The sequence below is a fragment of the Solanum verrucosum genome, unplaced genomic scaffold (genome assembly GCF_900185275.1).
Source record: "Solanum verrucosum unplaced genomic scaffold, falcon-dt-bn FXZP01000138.1, whole genome shotgun sequence".
Classification (NCBI taxonomy): Eukaryota; Viridiplantae; Streptophyta; class Magnoliopsida; order Solanales; family Solanaceae; genus Solanum; species Solanum verrucosum.
The window spans coordinates 1,057,963-1,072,836 of record NW_026020134.1 but is presented as its reverse complement, the minus strand read 5'-3'; the positions used below and the strand labels follow the sequence as shown (position 1 = coordinate 1,072,836).

The 14,874-nt window shown below is 32.0% G+C and overlaps 1 protein-coding gene across 1 annotated transcript; it reads right to left on the bottom strand.

Annotated features, from left to right (window-relative positions):
• Positions 1–10,400: 10,400 nt before the first annotated feature.
• LOC125827392 (protein FAR-RED-ELONGATED HYPOCOTYL 1-LIKE-like) lies at positions 10,401–13,076 on the bottom strand. The gene is given in 4 exon segments (XM_049506708.1): positions 10,401–10,604; positions 11,066–11,680; positions 11,683–11,729; positions 12,936–13,076. Coding segments are annotated over 4 exon segments (780 nt in total). The 5' UTR covers positions 12,980–13,076; the 3' UTR covers positions 10,401–10,530.
• Positions 13,077–14,874: the final 1,798 nt, after the last annotated feature.

Sequence of the window (14,874 nt, the reverse complement as noted above, 5' to 3'; positions counted from 1 at the left end):
TATATGCAGCTAAAGTTTTATTGCAATGGCATGACTACTTTTAGAATAAAATGTGAATGAAAGACAATTTATATGCATTTTAAGTAAGAAAACATTTTTTAAAAGATGAAAAAGAGGAGGTATAGTTTCACCTGAACATGTTATGATACAAAATGTGTTTTAAGAGGGTATTTAGCTTGGACTTTGTAAAATAAGTGTATATAAAATACATTCAACATGAATTAAAATATAAAACCTGATGTCTTTTAATTTAGGAACTAAAAACTATTCACAGGAATTTATCTTTCCATTAGTTTTAATATTAGAATGTTAAAATAGATTATTCATAAGTTTAATAACGTCAATTATTACCGTACAGAGAGCGGTCAATTCACGTAGTTCCTTAAAAATTCAAAGGTGTGGCATGGATTTACCTTTAAAATTAAAAGTTTGAAAAATTGTTTAATTTCTTCATGTATTTATTATATTGAGAACTTTTGGTTAATCCATATATGTTTTGCTTGCTATATTATGCCATACATTGAACAAAATAAAGGTAGCAAACAATTATGTGTATACTCGAAGATCTTTGGGTGGGGTGATAGTATTTCATACAAATTTTATAATGAGTTTTAAAAATATATACGTGTTATGTATTTTTCATTTCCCCCCATCAATAGTTTCATCGCGTTTCAATAGTAATTTTTTCATAGTCCACGAGAATATCAGTACTAACTATCATAATTTATGTAGAGATATACAATGATTACGATCTCCTCATTTTTTATATATATATTTATTATTAATTAACGTAACAAACAAGTGACCATAATTTTATGATATGAAGTATGTGAAGGGGCTTTAAAAACGTATGTTATTTTAGCTACAAAAAAGGCTTTAGAAGAGTTGTTACCTAGTGTGTGCTAGCTACTACCTAGATCACTTATTTTATTTTATTTTATGATATGAAGTAATTTTATTTTCTTTGGTTGTTGTTTATTTAGATCTCCATTTGAACTTAAGGTTCTTACTAAAGAGACTTTACATAACTTAATTTGTAGTAACACTCTTATTTGTCAAAACAATCTTGCATTATAGTCATTTCTGTATGTAATAATGCATAATATTAATTAAATAAATCTTACTTCTAAAAAAGATGAAAGGTTCTTACCTTCGTTCTAAAATCTATTATAGAAAATACACTTAGCAACACTTACGTAAACTTCATATATACTACACTCATATTGCCTAATTAATATTTACTCGAGTTCTCAAATCATCTAGTTTAAGTTTAATCACAAAACAAGCATACTATCATCCACTAGAAGGAAAAAATCATATATTGTGATATGCCAAAATAGAATAAAAGAATATCCAAATACATATACAGTATACACTCAACTCAAATGAATACATTTTGATCATTCATCCCAAAAATCTACTTGAACAAGGAATTACTCGGGTTCGAGTCCCCTTGGATACGGAAGTCACCTTTGTTAGGAAGCGCTTTACCCTTAATGTGAAACTTTCTGAGGCGAATTCCAATTTAGTCTGACTGTGAATCCTACTAAATACCGGGTGAAAATTTTTAAAAAATAAATAAAGAATCACATGGGCCTAAGGTTTGTCGAATCCAAATTTAGTTAAGAGAATGATTTTCCAACTAGGCCCATCTTTGTCAATCCTAATTCCTATATGCATCATTCTAGTTTAATCTTTTTTGGAAAAGCATAAATTCTCCACTAAACTTGTCACGAAATGTTAGTTACACACTTATACTATTGTAACGATCTATTACACACCTAAATTACTTAAAAGTGAATTTATTTCAATCTTGACACACATATGATCGGTCACATGATGAGAAAGTGTTTCACACTCGCGCCATTTCTTCACCGTGTCCCTGCCACATCAATAATTACGTCAGATTTTTAAAAAAAAAATCTATGTCACCCAATTTCTTCTTTCATAATACACCATCAAAAATCCACCATTAAATCACTACCATAGTTGCTATTATCATCAAATTCACTTCAACACCACCATAGATTTCACCACCCATAATCAAATTCACCACTGGAATCTTCCCACAACCATTGGCCATTGTCATCATAAAAAATCGATTACAAACATCATAAATTTAACTAAATTCACTATCGGAACCATATCACTATCATTGAAATTCATCACAATCATAACCATAAATTCACCATCCACATCAAAATCACGAGTGTCATTGTCATTATCGAAATTAAAAGTCATACCAACACTAATTTTTCACCCATCACCAAACCCACCACAAAAAATTATCACAATATACAAATTTCATTCAAGCTCAGAGAGCAGAATTGTGAAAACTTGCAATATTTATTTGCAAAGATTTTAGTCAGACAATTGAAAAACTAGTGCTCAATTTACTATTACTGATTTTGAAAAAAAAAATCTAGAGAGAATTTTTCTGAGAGAGAAGAAAGATCTATGAACATACATTAAAAAATTGAATTTTGTGCAAAAATCCAGAAACTTTTTACACAAAAAAAGCAAGATCTGAAAATCTTCATATTTCAAATGCTCACAATCAACAAAAAAGCACAAAAATAAATTGAATAATTCGTTCTTGACTTGATGAATTTGATGTGAGAATAGTAAGGATTGACCAATTTTAGATGTCTCGCCGGATTTTTTTTCCGAACAGTGAACCTAATTAATTGAATAACTTCGCGATCTTTGCGATGAATTTCTATCCCGCAATGTTGTTTTCTATTTTTCTCTTGAAAATTTATTATGAAAAAAATTATTTTTCATATTAGTCCTAGCTTAAAGAGTGTTTGTGATAAGAAAAAAATGTAGCAAGAAGAAAGGTAGGGTAACACGAAGAGAAGGGTGGGGTGGGAAGAAATTTACTGTTTTTTTTTTACTCAAACGCGTTTTTTTTTATTTAATCTTATTTCCATGTCAGCTTTGAGAGTGGTATTAAATTCACTTTTGAATAGTATAAGCGTGTAATAGGTCGGCTCAATAGTTTAAGCGTGTAACTGACTTTTCGATACAACTTCAAGGATGAATTTATGTCTTTTCTCTTCTTCTTTTTTTATTTTCTACCCGATGTCTGATATTGTATTAGACAGAGTACAATTTTTTTGTGAAAATAGAAACTTTTGTTGTAATTTGCAAACTCAATAATTACTATACACTTGACTTCAATGTTCAAAATCGAAGGGATACTGTTGACTTGCAAATTTTTATAATCTTCAAAGTTGACTATGCTTCAGAGTTGAATGAATCTTCATGTAGTATTCATTCTAGGTTTCGGTAGGAAAACAATAGACATTGGTTGTTTGATTAAAATAGGATAAAAGATAAAAGTTTCTAAATTATCTATTTTGTGTTTGATTATAGATTAATTAGTTTTCAAATGGTGGGATTAACTATCTTATATAGAAGGTGAAATAGTTATGAAATATATATCCCAATTCATAAAAATACTTTTATTTATCCTATTGTGCTAACCGACTGATTCATTGACCATATTTTATAAGAATCATCGAATCAATAGCAATAAGCGCGGTTTGAAGGGACTCATATACAGAATAACACAAAATAATATTCAGGGCGGGAGGTTAAATTAATCGAATTTTAGAAGCTGAAATTTCATCTCTACCATCAACCGAGACCCAAATAAGCCTCACTCACAAATATCTGAGCAATTCTTCCCGTTATTTTTACACAATTTCCTTCTTACTATGTACTATCTTTCAAAAAGTGATTAAAAATTGTGTTTTATATTATCTAATTTTACAAAAAAAATCAATCTAAAACTAGAAAATCATAGGAATATATCTATATATGTAGTAGAATTGAATCGCAAGTTGATATGTTAGCTCATCTAGAGATGACAATAGAGCGGGGCGCACGGGCTAAGCCTTAACCCACCTAGTTTTCAACGTACTTTTATGTGTTCCAATTCGTCCTGCTCCGCCCCACCCTGCCCTAGCATAAATTTAATTTCGTCACTTTTAAAATATGATGAAGGACAGGTTTTAGTTATAATTGAATTATTTTTCATATTTTTATTTGAATAGCACAAATAAATACTATTAATTTATTTACAAATCTTGTATACAGTATCTCAACTTTGCTAACCTTTAATTAATAAGTATAGAACATATCCTATATTTAACTTTACATAAGCAAAAAACTAACAAAAACTTAAGATAAAAAATACTTTCAAATATAACAGTAATAATATATTAAGCTTTCAATTCTGTTTCGCAGAAACCTTTTCAATATGGTTTTTTGAATAACTTTTATCGTGAGATTTTAGTTTTTTTTAGCTTTGGTTTTGGTTGACCCATAACCCGCCATGCATTAGTGTTTTAAAAAAAATATATCAACTCACCCCGCGCCGGCGCCTTCGCGCATGTCCTTAGACCCATCCCACTCGGTATAGTGTTGGCAAACATAATTTCCAAAAGTTTCACAATTGGATGTCAATAATACCTTCTTACATGGTTCATTAGAGGAGGAAGTTTTCATGAAGGTCAGTTCCCTTTTGCTACATCTCCTCTCAACTCTTTACTCCTTCTCCCTCTTGTTTTGATGTTCCAGATCAACCCCTTTCTCCTCACTTTCAATAATCACATCTTTTCTTCTGTTCCTCCACCACCTTCTTCTCCTAACATTGTTCATCCTCCTTCACCAAACTCTGTCATTCCCCCTATCCCTTATCCTAGAAGATCAGACAGGCTTTCTCACAAACCAGGTTATCTTAAGGATTTTGTATGCAGTAGTGTTTATCTCACTAATCTTACTGACTCGTGCTTTGCTTCCCCTCCTCCTACTCCAGTTTTTTTCTTTTAATACCCTGTCTGTTCCTAATCAACAAATTTTCAGATCCCTCACCAATTTTACTGAACCCACTAGTTACTCTCAAGTTGCTGCCCACCCTGGCTGGGTATCTGCTATGCATAGCAGAAATTGCAGCTCTAAAACTCAACGACACTTGGGAAGTTGTTTCACTACCTCTAGGAAAGAAGGCTTTACCTTGCAAATGGATATACAAGATCAAATTTCTTTTCGATGGTTCAATTGAAAGATTTAAAGCTCGATTAGTGGTGAGGGGGGATATTCAAAGTGAGGGAATTGACTACAATGAGACTTTTTCTCTTGTTGTCAAAATGACAACCATCAGGTGTCTCTTAGCAGTGGCAGTAAAGAAAAATTGGAAAGTTTCACAATTGGATGTCAATAATGCCTTCTTACATGGTTCATTAGAGGAGGAAGTTTTCATGAAATTCCCACCCGGGCTTATTCCTCCATCACCTACCCATGTTTGTCTTCTTAAAAAGTCTTTGTATGGCTTGAAGCAAGCTTCTCGACAGTGGTATTCTCGACTTGCTGGTGCTCTAAGCTACAAGGGGTACATTTCGTCTTTGAATGACTACTCTCTGTTTTTCAAAAGATCCGTAGGACTTATCTCTATTATTGCGGTTTATGTGGGTGATATTCTTTTAACTGGTGATGATCTTCATGAAATTGCTGAAATCAAGTCTTTTCTCAATGCTGAATTCAGGGTAAAGGATTTAGGGGATATCAATTATTTTCTTGGTCTGGAAATTATTAGAGAGAATCAAAGTTTTATCATCAGTCAACGCAAATTTGCTCTTGACCTTCTCAAAGAATTTGATACTTCCAATGTTTCCTCTATTACTTCTCCTTTGGATCCCTCTATCAAACTACATGCGGATGCTGACATACTTCTTTCTGATCCTACCACTTATAGGCATTTAGTATGGAAATTGAATTATCTGACACATACTCGTCCAGACCTTGCTTTTCCAGTGTTGAAACTCAGTCAATTTATGCAGCGGCCATGCCGCTCCCATTACTCTGCTGCTCTTCGTGTATTGAAATATCTGACTTTGGATCCAGGGCAAGGGATTCTCTTATCGTCTGCTCCTTCCCTATCTATAAATGCTTTTTGCGATGCCGACTGGGCATCTTGTAAGAATTCTCGCCGGTCGATTAGTGGATTCTTCATTACCCTTGGTGATTTCCCCATCTCATGGAAATCAAAGAAGCAAGCTTCTATTTCCCTTTCTTCAGCAGAGGCAGAATACAAGTCCATGAGAAAAGTCACTGCCGAGATAACTTGGCTCATCCGTTTACTGGAGGATCTTTCAGTCCCACCATCATTACTTGTTCCTATTAACTCCGATAGTCAAGCTGCGATTCATATCACCCACAACTCTGTTTTCCATGAGAGGATAAAGCATGTGGAACTTGACTGTCACTTTGTTCGACAACAATATGCCTCTGGTTTGATCTCTCTTCAGTTTGTTCCTTCAAAGCTCCAGCTCGCGGATATTTTCACAAAGCCTCTTTCTAGCGCTTCCCATCATGGCATTTTATCCAAGTTGGGGGTTTCTTCTCTCCCCTCCAACTTTAGGGGGGATGTTGGCAAACATAATTTCCACTCATCTATTAGCTGCAGAAAGAAAGGAATGAAGAAGAGCATGTGAGCAGCACACTATATCAACATAGGAGGGAATAAAATTAGTTAGGTTATTAGAATATTTCTACAGAATTTAGACAAGTGTACAACTGTGATTTTTTCTGTATTTTCCTTTTTCTTATTTCCTTGCACAAAATACTTGTATGTAAAGATTGAAGATGATGATCAATAAAGCATCAGAAAATTTCCACAAACGTCTCCTACATTTCTTACATATAGCCTAAAACTCACTCTGCATCCGCTTCGACCCGTTTCGCCCAGCCCCATAGCCATCCCTAAGCTCATCTTCATCCTACCATCTATTATATATTATTTAACAATATAAAGTCAAAGACAAAGAGAGACAAATACGAATCCAAGAAAAATGTCAATTATTGTCTCCAAATTAAAAGCAAGCAGCATCCTATGAAAACAATTCCCCGCCCCTGACACTAAATTTTGCAGTTATGTTCTTAAATTCCACAACCATATTTTTCAGTCCTTTGAATTTAGAGCCAAAGAGAAAGAATGATCTTAGACCAACTCTTTTGGATGATGTACGTTTGGTATTCGATTCTGATAATTTAATAATCGATAATTTAAAATAAACATCAAATATTATTTTTTATAGTTAACGGCTTATTGGTGTGAGGCGGATTATTTAATTTTCTTATCGGATAAAACGTTAATCCGTTAAGAGTTATTTTTACACTTTTATCTTAGATATATTAACCTCATTTAATATTTTGCCATAATATATAATTTTATATTTTTAGTCTTAAAGCCGAAAAGCCAAAAACTAAAAAAGCCTATTTACTTTTTTGTTCACGTATTACTATTATATTACTATTAATTTATAAAAAAAATTCAATATAGAAGAATTTTATAATTTAACTATATTTAAAATAGTGAAAAGAAGCCTTTTTTTTTAAGGTGGATGAAAAAAAAAGGTAAAGGTTAGCCGATACACTCAAATAACTGCTCGATAATTACTAATATGTTATCAAATCAATCAATATCTTATTAATTGCCTAGCAGATTAATAAATTTAAAACTCATATCTAATAGGTCAAACCGTTAAAAGTGAAATTATCTTCCCGCTATATGTCTTGACCGATACAAGTAGTAAGGAGGGGCCCCGCCTATTTTGAAACTGTATTGAAGAGACGGTCTAACGTGGACCACGTCTAACACAAAGTCGGTGCCAACTCTCCCACGTTTGCTGCTTTTTTTCACTTGCCATTTCATCACATCATTCTTCCACAATATACCCACACCCCACGTTCTTTGTTTTCCCTAAACATATATATATACACTAACAAACAATCTTGAAAAAGCATAAATACTATAGTTGAATAGTAGTACTCCTAATATAATTAAGTGTGCATGCATAAATTGATTGTTTCTATATATATATGGAAAAAATTAGCACTACTATTGATGATCATCAAGAAATTAACAATATGGAGGAAGAATGTACGACGCCAAGGAATCAAGAATGTCGAATACAAGCGCCGTTAGAGTGTCCGCCAGCGCCAAAGAAAAAAAAGGAATGTCGAAAGAGGGAGATGCCAAAAAATGGTTATTTTCGACCATCTGATCTTGATTCTATTTTTGATAACGTGACTGCTTCAACTAGGTAGTGGCCCACTTTGGGATTCTAACGATGACGGAAGCCTAGCCTCTATCTTGAAGGATTGCGTGATTATATATATTCTCCTAAGTAGTTTAGTTTTACCTTCTTGTTCTCTTTATGTAGATGTTTTAGATTATTAATTAGGAATTTAGGGTGAATATCTGTTTATCATGTAGATGTATTTGCTATATTTATTAACTTCTCTTTTTGTGCTTTGTGCATGAAAACCAAAATTCTTTTTCTTCCTTTTGAAATGGTCCCCTTGTGATTCTCGGTGGTGAAGCCAGAATTTTCAATAAAGGGTTTAAAATCTGAAGAAATAGATACACGAAGTAGCCAAAGGGGTTCGACATCTACTATATACACCTAAAATATTATTTTAACCATGTAAAAATCATATATTTTTTCGCCCAAAGGGGTTCAGATGAACCCTGAGAATAAAAGTGGCTCCGCCGCTACTGATTCCGCTGATAATTTGTGTTTGCTTTAATTTGCTTTTGAAATGGTCCCCTTGCGTAACATCAACGCTTGTTAGAGCTCTCCTCAATCTGTTTATGATAAATCAATTAGTTTCAAATAAACCTATTGATTTAGATCGAGAGAACATTGTGCTTTCATTTTTTAATTTTATTTTTGGAGGGGGTAAATAGGTTTTTAAATTCTTTAAATTAAATACATATTTATAGTTTGATTCAGTTATTTGGTTTTTAAGAAATTAAATGGAGTACTTTTCTTTTCTTCTTTTTTTCCTGCAATTAAAAAGAGAATCATCTTTTACCAACTTTTAATCTTTTATTACCCTTTTATTTTAATGATCATAATATTTTAAGATTATAAAAAAATGTCTTAATTAATATCTATTAAGTCATGATTAAATAAATAAAATTTACAAAAAAAAGGTCTAGATAAAAATTGCATACTTGTTTCTTTAAAAGACTCGTTGGTCTGAGGTTGGCCAAATGCAAAAAAAAAAAGTCGTTTGGTGCATTTGGTGGGATGTGGATAACTTATTTCGAGATAATTAATTTTGGGATACTTGTTCCCGATCAAATGATCTCTATGTTACGTTTCTAATTATCCTTTTTTGGATCAGTTCAAAGACTTTCAAATTTCAAATTTGACTTGTGTTGATATAATCCACCTCCTAAAAACAATCAATTAAAAATATATTTTACCTAATTAATCTTAATATGATATTTTGAAATTTTAAATTTAATTATTACTACTTTATAGAATTATTTAATAGTAAAAATAATATAGAAAGTAAAATAATTAAATTATCTTAATTTATTAAAATATACAAATCGAACGGAGGGAATAGTTAGCACAAAAATCAGATGTGGACTTAAAGCATTTTTCCCCTTATCTATGGGGAAAGGTGCACATTTATAACTGTCATCAAGTAGTTCCCTCAAAAGCAGGTCATCTACTTTTTCAATTTGTGTGTTATTTTCCCATCTATTTTTAAGAAATACTTACCTTTTTGTTTTATTTGGCAATTTTTTAAGAACATATTTGGATTAATTTTTAATTTTTCGCTTATTTTATATTTCAACTTAAAATCAAGTGCTTATAAATATTTTAAAATTTATTTAGATCTTGTTTGAATTATCTTTTTAAAAATAGTTTTTAAGCAATTCAGTAGTATTTAGGTAAAATAAAAAGTGCTTATAAGTACTTATTTTCAAGTTAAAATAAGCCATAAAAACTTGACTGATATAATTTTTGACTTAAGAATACCTCTCAAACAAATTTTGAATCTGGATCAAATTTTGATCTTTAATATATTGTGATTTTGTCATATTTTTAATTTAGAATTAGATAAAATTCGCTACTATTTAGAAGGGCTTTGATTAAGATGTTCTTAATTATAATTCTTTTTCTTTTTTGAATTGACATTATAATCAATAAATTTGTATATTGAATTAAAAATATTCTCAAATCAAAATCAGACGAACAAACTGAAAAAGTACATCTTTTGTAACATCAGACTAATTTCATTCAAAAAAATTAGCTACTTACTACTCCTTTAGTTGTCCACTTCATATCGTCGCGTTCTGTTTCATCAACAAACAGGTTCCACATACAGTAACAAGTCTCACGAAATTCAAATGAACCTCGAGTTTATATGCTAAAGAAGAAAAGTACGATTTTTCGAGCTGTGGAAGCACTATACTGCAGGAAAATTTAGTCACATTTCTGAGGAAGCTAAGAAAATTGATTCTAAAAAGATACTGCTACTAAAGATGAATTATGCAAGCAAAAGCCTCTGTACAATAATACCATTCAAGGTTCTCATATTTGTTTCTGTTGTTACAAGGGCTGTGCATACAACATAGCAAATAATAACTATATAAACAAGCCATTGAAACCAATTATTAACTACATAAGCCAGCCTTTCGAACTGATTAATGGTTTCTTGTTACAGCATAAGCATGGAAAAGTACTGCTCAAACTCTTTATCAATGGTTAGTTTCGTGGAGCTTGGCTGTGAATCTGCATCAATAAGAGAAATATATGTATCATTCCAAGGAAGCCAAATGACCATGTTCTCTGTATAAACATAATACCACAAAGTGAGGTCTGAGGAAGGTAGAGTGTACGGAGACCTTATCCCTACCTCAGGTATAGAGGTTGTTCCCATACACCGACTCAAGGGAAAATAGGAGATAGTAACAAAACCAGCAGATAGTAACAAGACAATTAACTACAACAAAATAATATGATAGTCGAAGTACAAGAAATAACAAATAGTAACAGAAATTGAAGGACAAGAAACCACAGGAGCGATACTATAACTACTAGAATGGACAGATAACAAGACAACACATTGCAACCTATTAACCTTCTACCTTAATCCATGTACTCCACAATTTAGACATTCATTTAAAAATCTCTATCTGCCTCACAACTCTCATGAGAAAGAAGAGGAAAAGAGAAAGTGGAAGCTAAGTTACCTTGGTTAACAGTCCATCTTCCAGATGAAAGAACATAATTGCTCGGATTCACATTGGCGTTTAGCAAGTTTTCAAGTTCTTTTTCTGTTGTGAGCTCAATGCCCTCAGTGCTGCATTCTGCGCATGTGCAATCCTTGTGATTCCCCAATCCCAAAAAATGCTCCTCATAATCCATTGACGGGTGGCATCCAGAACCGTGATGTAGAGTACCCCATCCTCTGCCGGTAGGGGATTGCTCCGGCCTATCAGGCATTAATTTTGTCAATGATCTGCTCTCCAAAGAATAAAGGGCATTTTTGGACCAGTTGCCCCCCAATTTAACAGATGAAGTTGAAGCGTGATCAGATGAACATGCTTTCAGACATCCAGGATCAAGTTTAGCCTCATGAGACGTGACAGAGTCAGCATCTTCACAAAAACTATTGCTGCCATTCTCAGATTCTAGTTCTGAATCATCATCTTGGCCCCTTGCAGCATTTTCTACTATAATCATACATGCCGAAGATTCTTTAGCTGCAGTGCCAGTATGTGAAGAATTACATTCAGCAGAGCTCTGATATGAGCACATATGCTTAGGTAACGGCATTCCCAATTGTTCAGCTTGAAACTTTCTTTCTTGTTAAAGTAAACAAGGCTGGTAGGTAGTAGCTTGCTCATATCAACACTGGTACAATAAGCAAACCAGTATTAGAAAAATGAAATCATAGTTGAACGACGATCCATTTCAAAGGGCCAGAGAAAAATTGTAAGCACTAATAAAGAAAAACATGCAGACTTTTACTGACATGACTTTTGAAAAGCAGATTTCATGGAAAGAAATTAAAATTTGACAGCTACATGTAAGCGTACAGAAACTTAGATCGCATTACTTCATCTTTTACAATAATGCAGCATATGCTAACCACTTGTTTTAGGAATAGGTAAAAAATCTACAATAGAAACTACCTCTCAAATCATAACAGTTATCTTCAAGCATTTGATGAAGAAAAGGGGAATTTTACTGACAAACTAAGTGAAACCTACACAGGCTGAAGCTAAGTTTTGGAAGAGCTACTATACACATTCCCAATTTCCCATTGCGATGCACTTTCTTGTTCTTCTCTGTATTACTGGGTACACTCCGTTCGTACTCAATGTGTTCAAAAACTAAAGATCCAAAACTGTGTTGAGGCTACTGTTGGTGGACTCCGTTTCTAAAATTAAGAGTGGTCACACTTGATAAACATGTCCCTTTATTTCTTCATTGGAAATGAGCTATCTTAGTAAGACAGGTCACACTTAACAGAGGTCTCGGATTCAAGCTCTAGGAATGGAACCATTCCCCTTAGAAAGCCTTGCTCTCAAATCATTCATACGCAACACAAATCTAGATTAATATAGCCCAATGGGTTGCGATAACTAAGGCGAAAATCAGAAAAGTAAGGCATACTATAGTCTTCTCAGCTAAATGCAGATCAAACCAACAAATTAAAACATACAAACACACATATAAATATCAAATATTCAACACATAAAATTGATGATCCATCCTTTCCCAGCTTACCAAGTGACTCAAATCTTAATACCTATTTTATAGTAATTAACGCAAAGATATGACACCTGAGCCTACGTCCTTTTAACTCAACCCCAAAACTAGGAGAGGATTGTCCCGGTACGTATAAGCAAATCACTAGTCCATTTCCCAACCGACGGTTGACTCTTACCCACTAAGGGCAAAAAAAGGAGATCCATCAAGAAATATCAACTAGTTGACCAAGTTGAAATAAAACAACTTTACTAAAACCCAAGTAGCATTAAACTAACAAATAGATACCACAAAAAGGAAATTGAAGAAACAAGAGATCCAAATTGAAAAAAAAAAAAAAAAAACCTGTTGATATGAGCACAGATATGCATATTTTGGTCATCCTCCATATTTTTTTGCAGGTAAAATGAAATGGAAGAAATTTAGGTGTACGGATGATTATGAACCATTGGGAGAAATGGAGAAAGTATAGATGGGGTGAGGGTGACAGACACTGCCATGAGGCCATGAGCCCATGACTATGCTATTATAAAGTTGGAAAATAATTATTATTTCATTATACCTGCATAAAATTAAGTGCATGAACTAATTTATTATTATTTAAATATATCTAAATTAATTGAGCATGGTCTTTTAATTTATTTTTTTTATAGTAAATTATAGATTTTGGTTAATTGGTTGATCCCAATAACAACAACAATAATAGTTTGATATGATGTATAAGGTATAACAATTTCAAGATAAAATGTAAAATTATTTTATCCTGTATTTGATAAATATTAGGTAATTTTTAGATTGTTTATCTCATTATTTATACTATAATAATGGAACAAATTACTCCATATATATGCTGGAATAATTTATTTCAAGATAAGTTATTCCGAAATAACTTGTTTCCGACCAAATGTAATTTTTTAAAAAATATTATGGTTATTATTGGTTATTATCCCAGGCGCGCCAGTACAGTAATCTCTCTCGTACCAAAATTATGAAATTCCACTACTCGAGTTTGAGACACGTGCATCTCATCACTACTTTCTTTGGCTTAATTAAAACAACAATTTTAAATTTATTCTTATTATAAGAGGTTCTATTCTTTTTTTTTTTTTTTTTGAGAAGGATAAGAGGTTCTATTCTACTTTCATTAGTTTCACTTTATTTGTGATATTTGACTTAATTAAAATAAAATAAAGTAAGGATGGTTGTACAAATCTCCCTTTGAGTTGTACTTTATCACTGAGTTAATATCATAAAAAATCATTTAATTATGAAAATTAATTTAATTAAGCCATTAAAATTTAATTATATTAATAAAATTTCAACTTGAGATTTTTATTTATCAAAATTACTTAACTAAATTTTAACTAAATTTATTATTAGAAAAAATTTAATATAGAAAAATAAATTAATATATATATATATATGAGTTTCATAAATAAACAAAAATGAAGAAATATGTCTTGCATATTTTTAGTCATAATAAATTAAGCAATTAAATTTTTTCCTCTCCAATTAATGGAATTGAAAGGGGGGGAAGCGCGCGCGTGTACGCACGGCGTAATTAGGAGTGTGGGCAAATTTGGTTACTAGCCGACTAGGAAAAGTAGCATGGAGTCCACGAGGGATTACAGTAGATGTCCCCTTTATCCTTTGTATCTTTTTTTTTGTTTTTGTTTTTCCACTTGATAGTTGATGTTTTGTATATGTGTCTAGGTTCGATTAATTTAAAATTTTATTTTAGAGAGCCTTTAATTAAAAATGAATGATATTGATAATCTTTCAATTAATTAGAATTTGTATCGATAAATTACACTTTTAACCTAAAGAACTCTTTGTTAAATCTTTGAGCTCAAAATCTCTAATTAATGGTAAATGTATAGTAATAATTCCAACGCAATTTTTGGCGGTATTTAGTAGCATCTTCACCATTAAGGGGTCGTTTGGTACAAATATTGATAACGCAGGGATTAGTAATGTAGGGATTAGTAATGCAGGGATTAGTAGTGCAGGGATTATTTTTTGTCAAGCGTTTGGTTCATTAATTCTCACTTAATCTTGTGTTTGATTTAAAACTCTACAAAAAAAATCTTTCCTATTATATCCTTGTGTTATTATGAGATTGTTTATTTCATGTAATTGAGTCAAGGTAGATAATCAGACCATAACACTACAATAATTTTTTTTTAGAAAATAACAACAAAGAAAAAGTGTGTTATATAAATTGAAACAATTTTTTTTCTTTTTTGTGCATAATTAATAACAAGAATTTAATACTACGCAACAG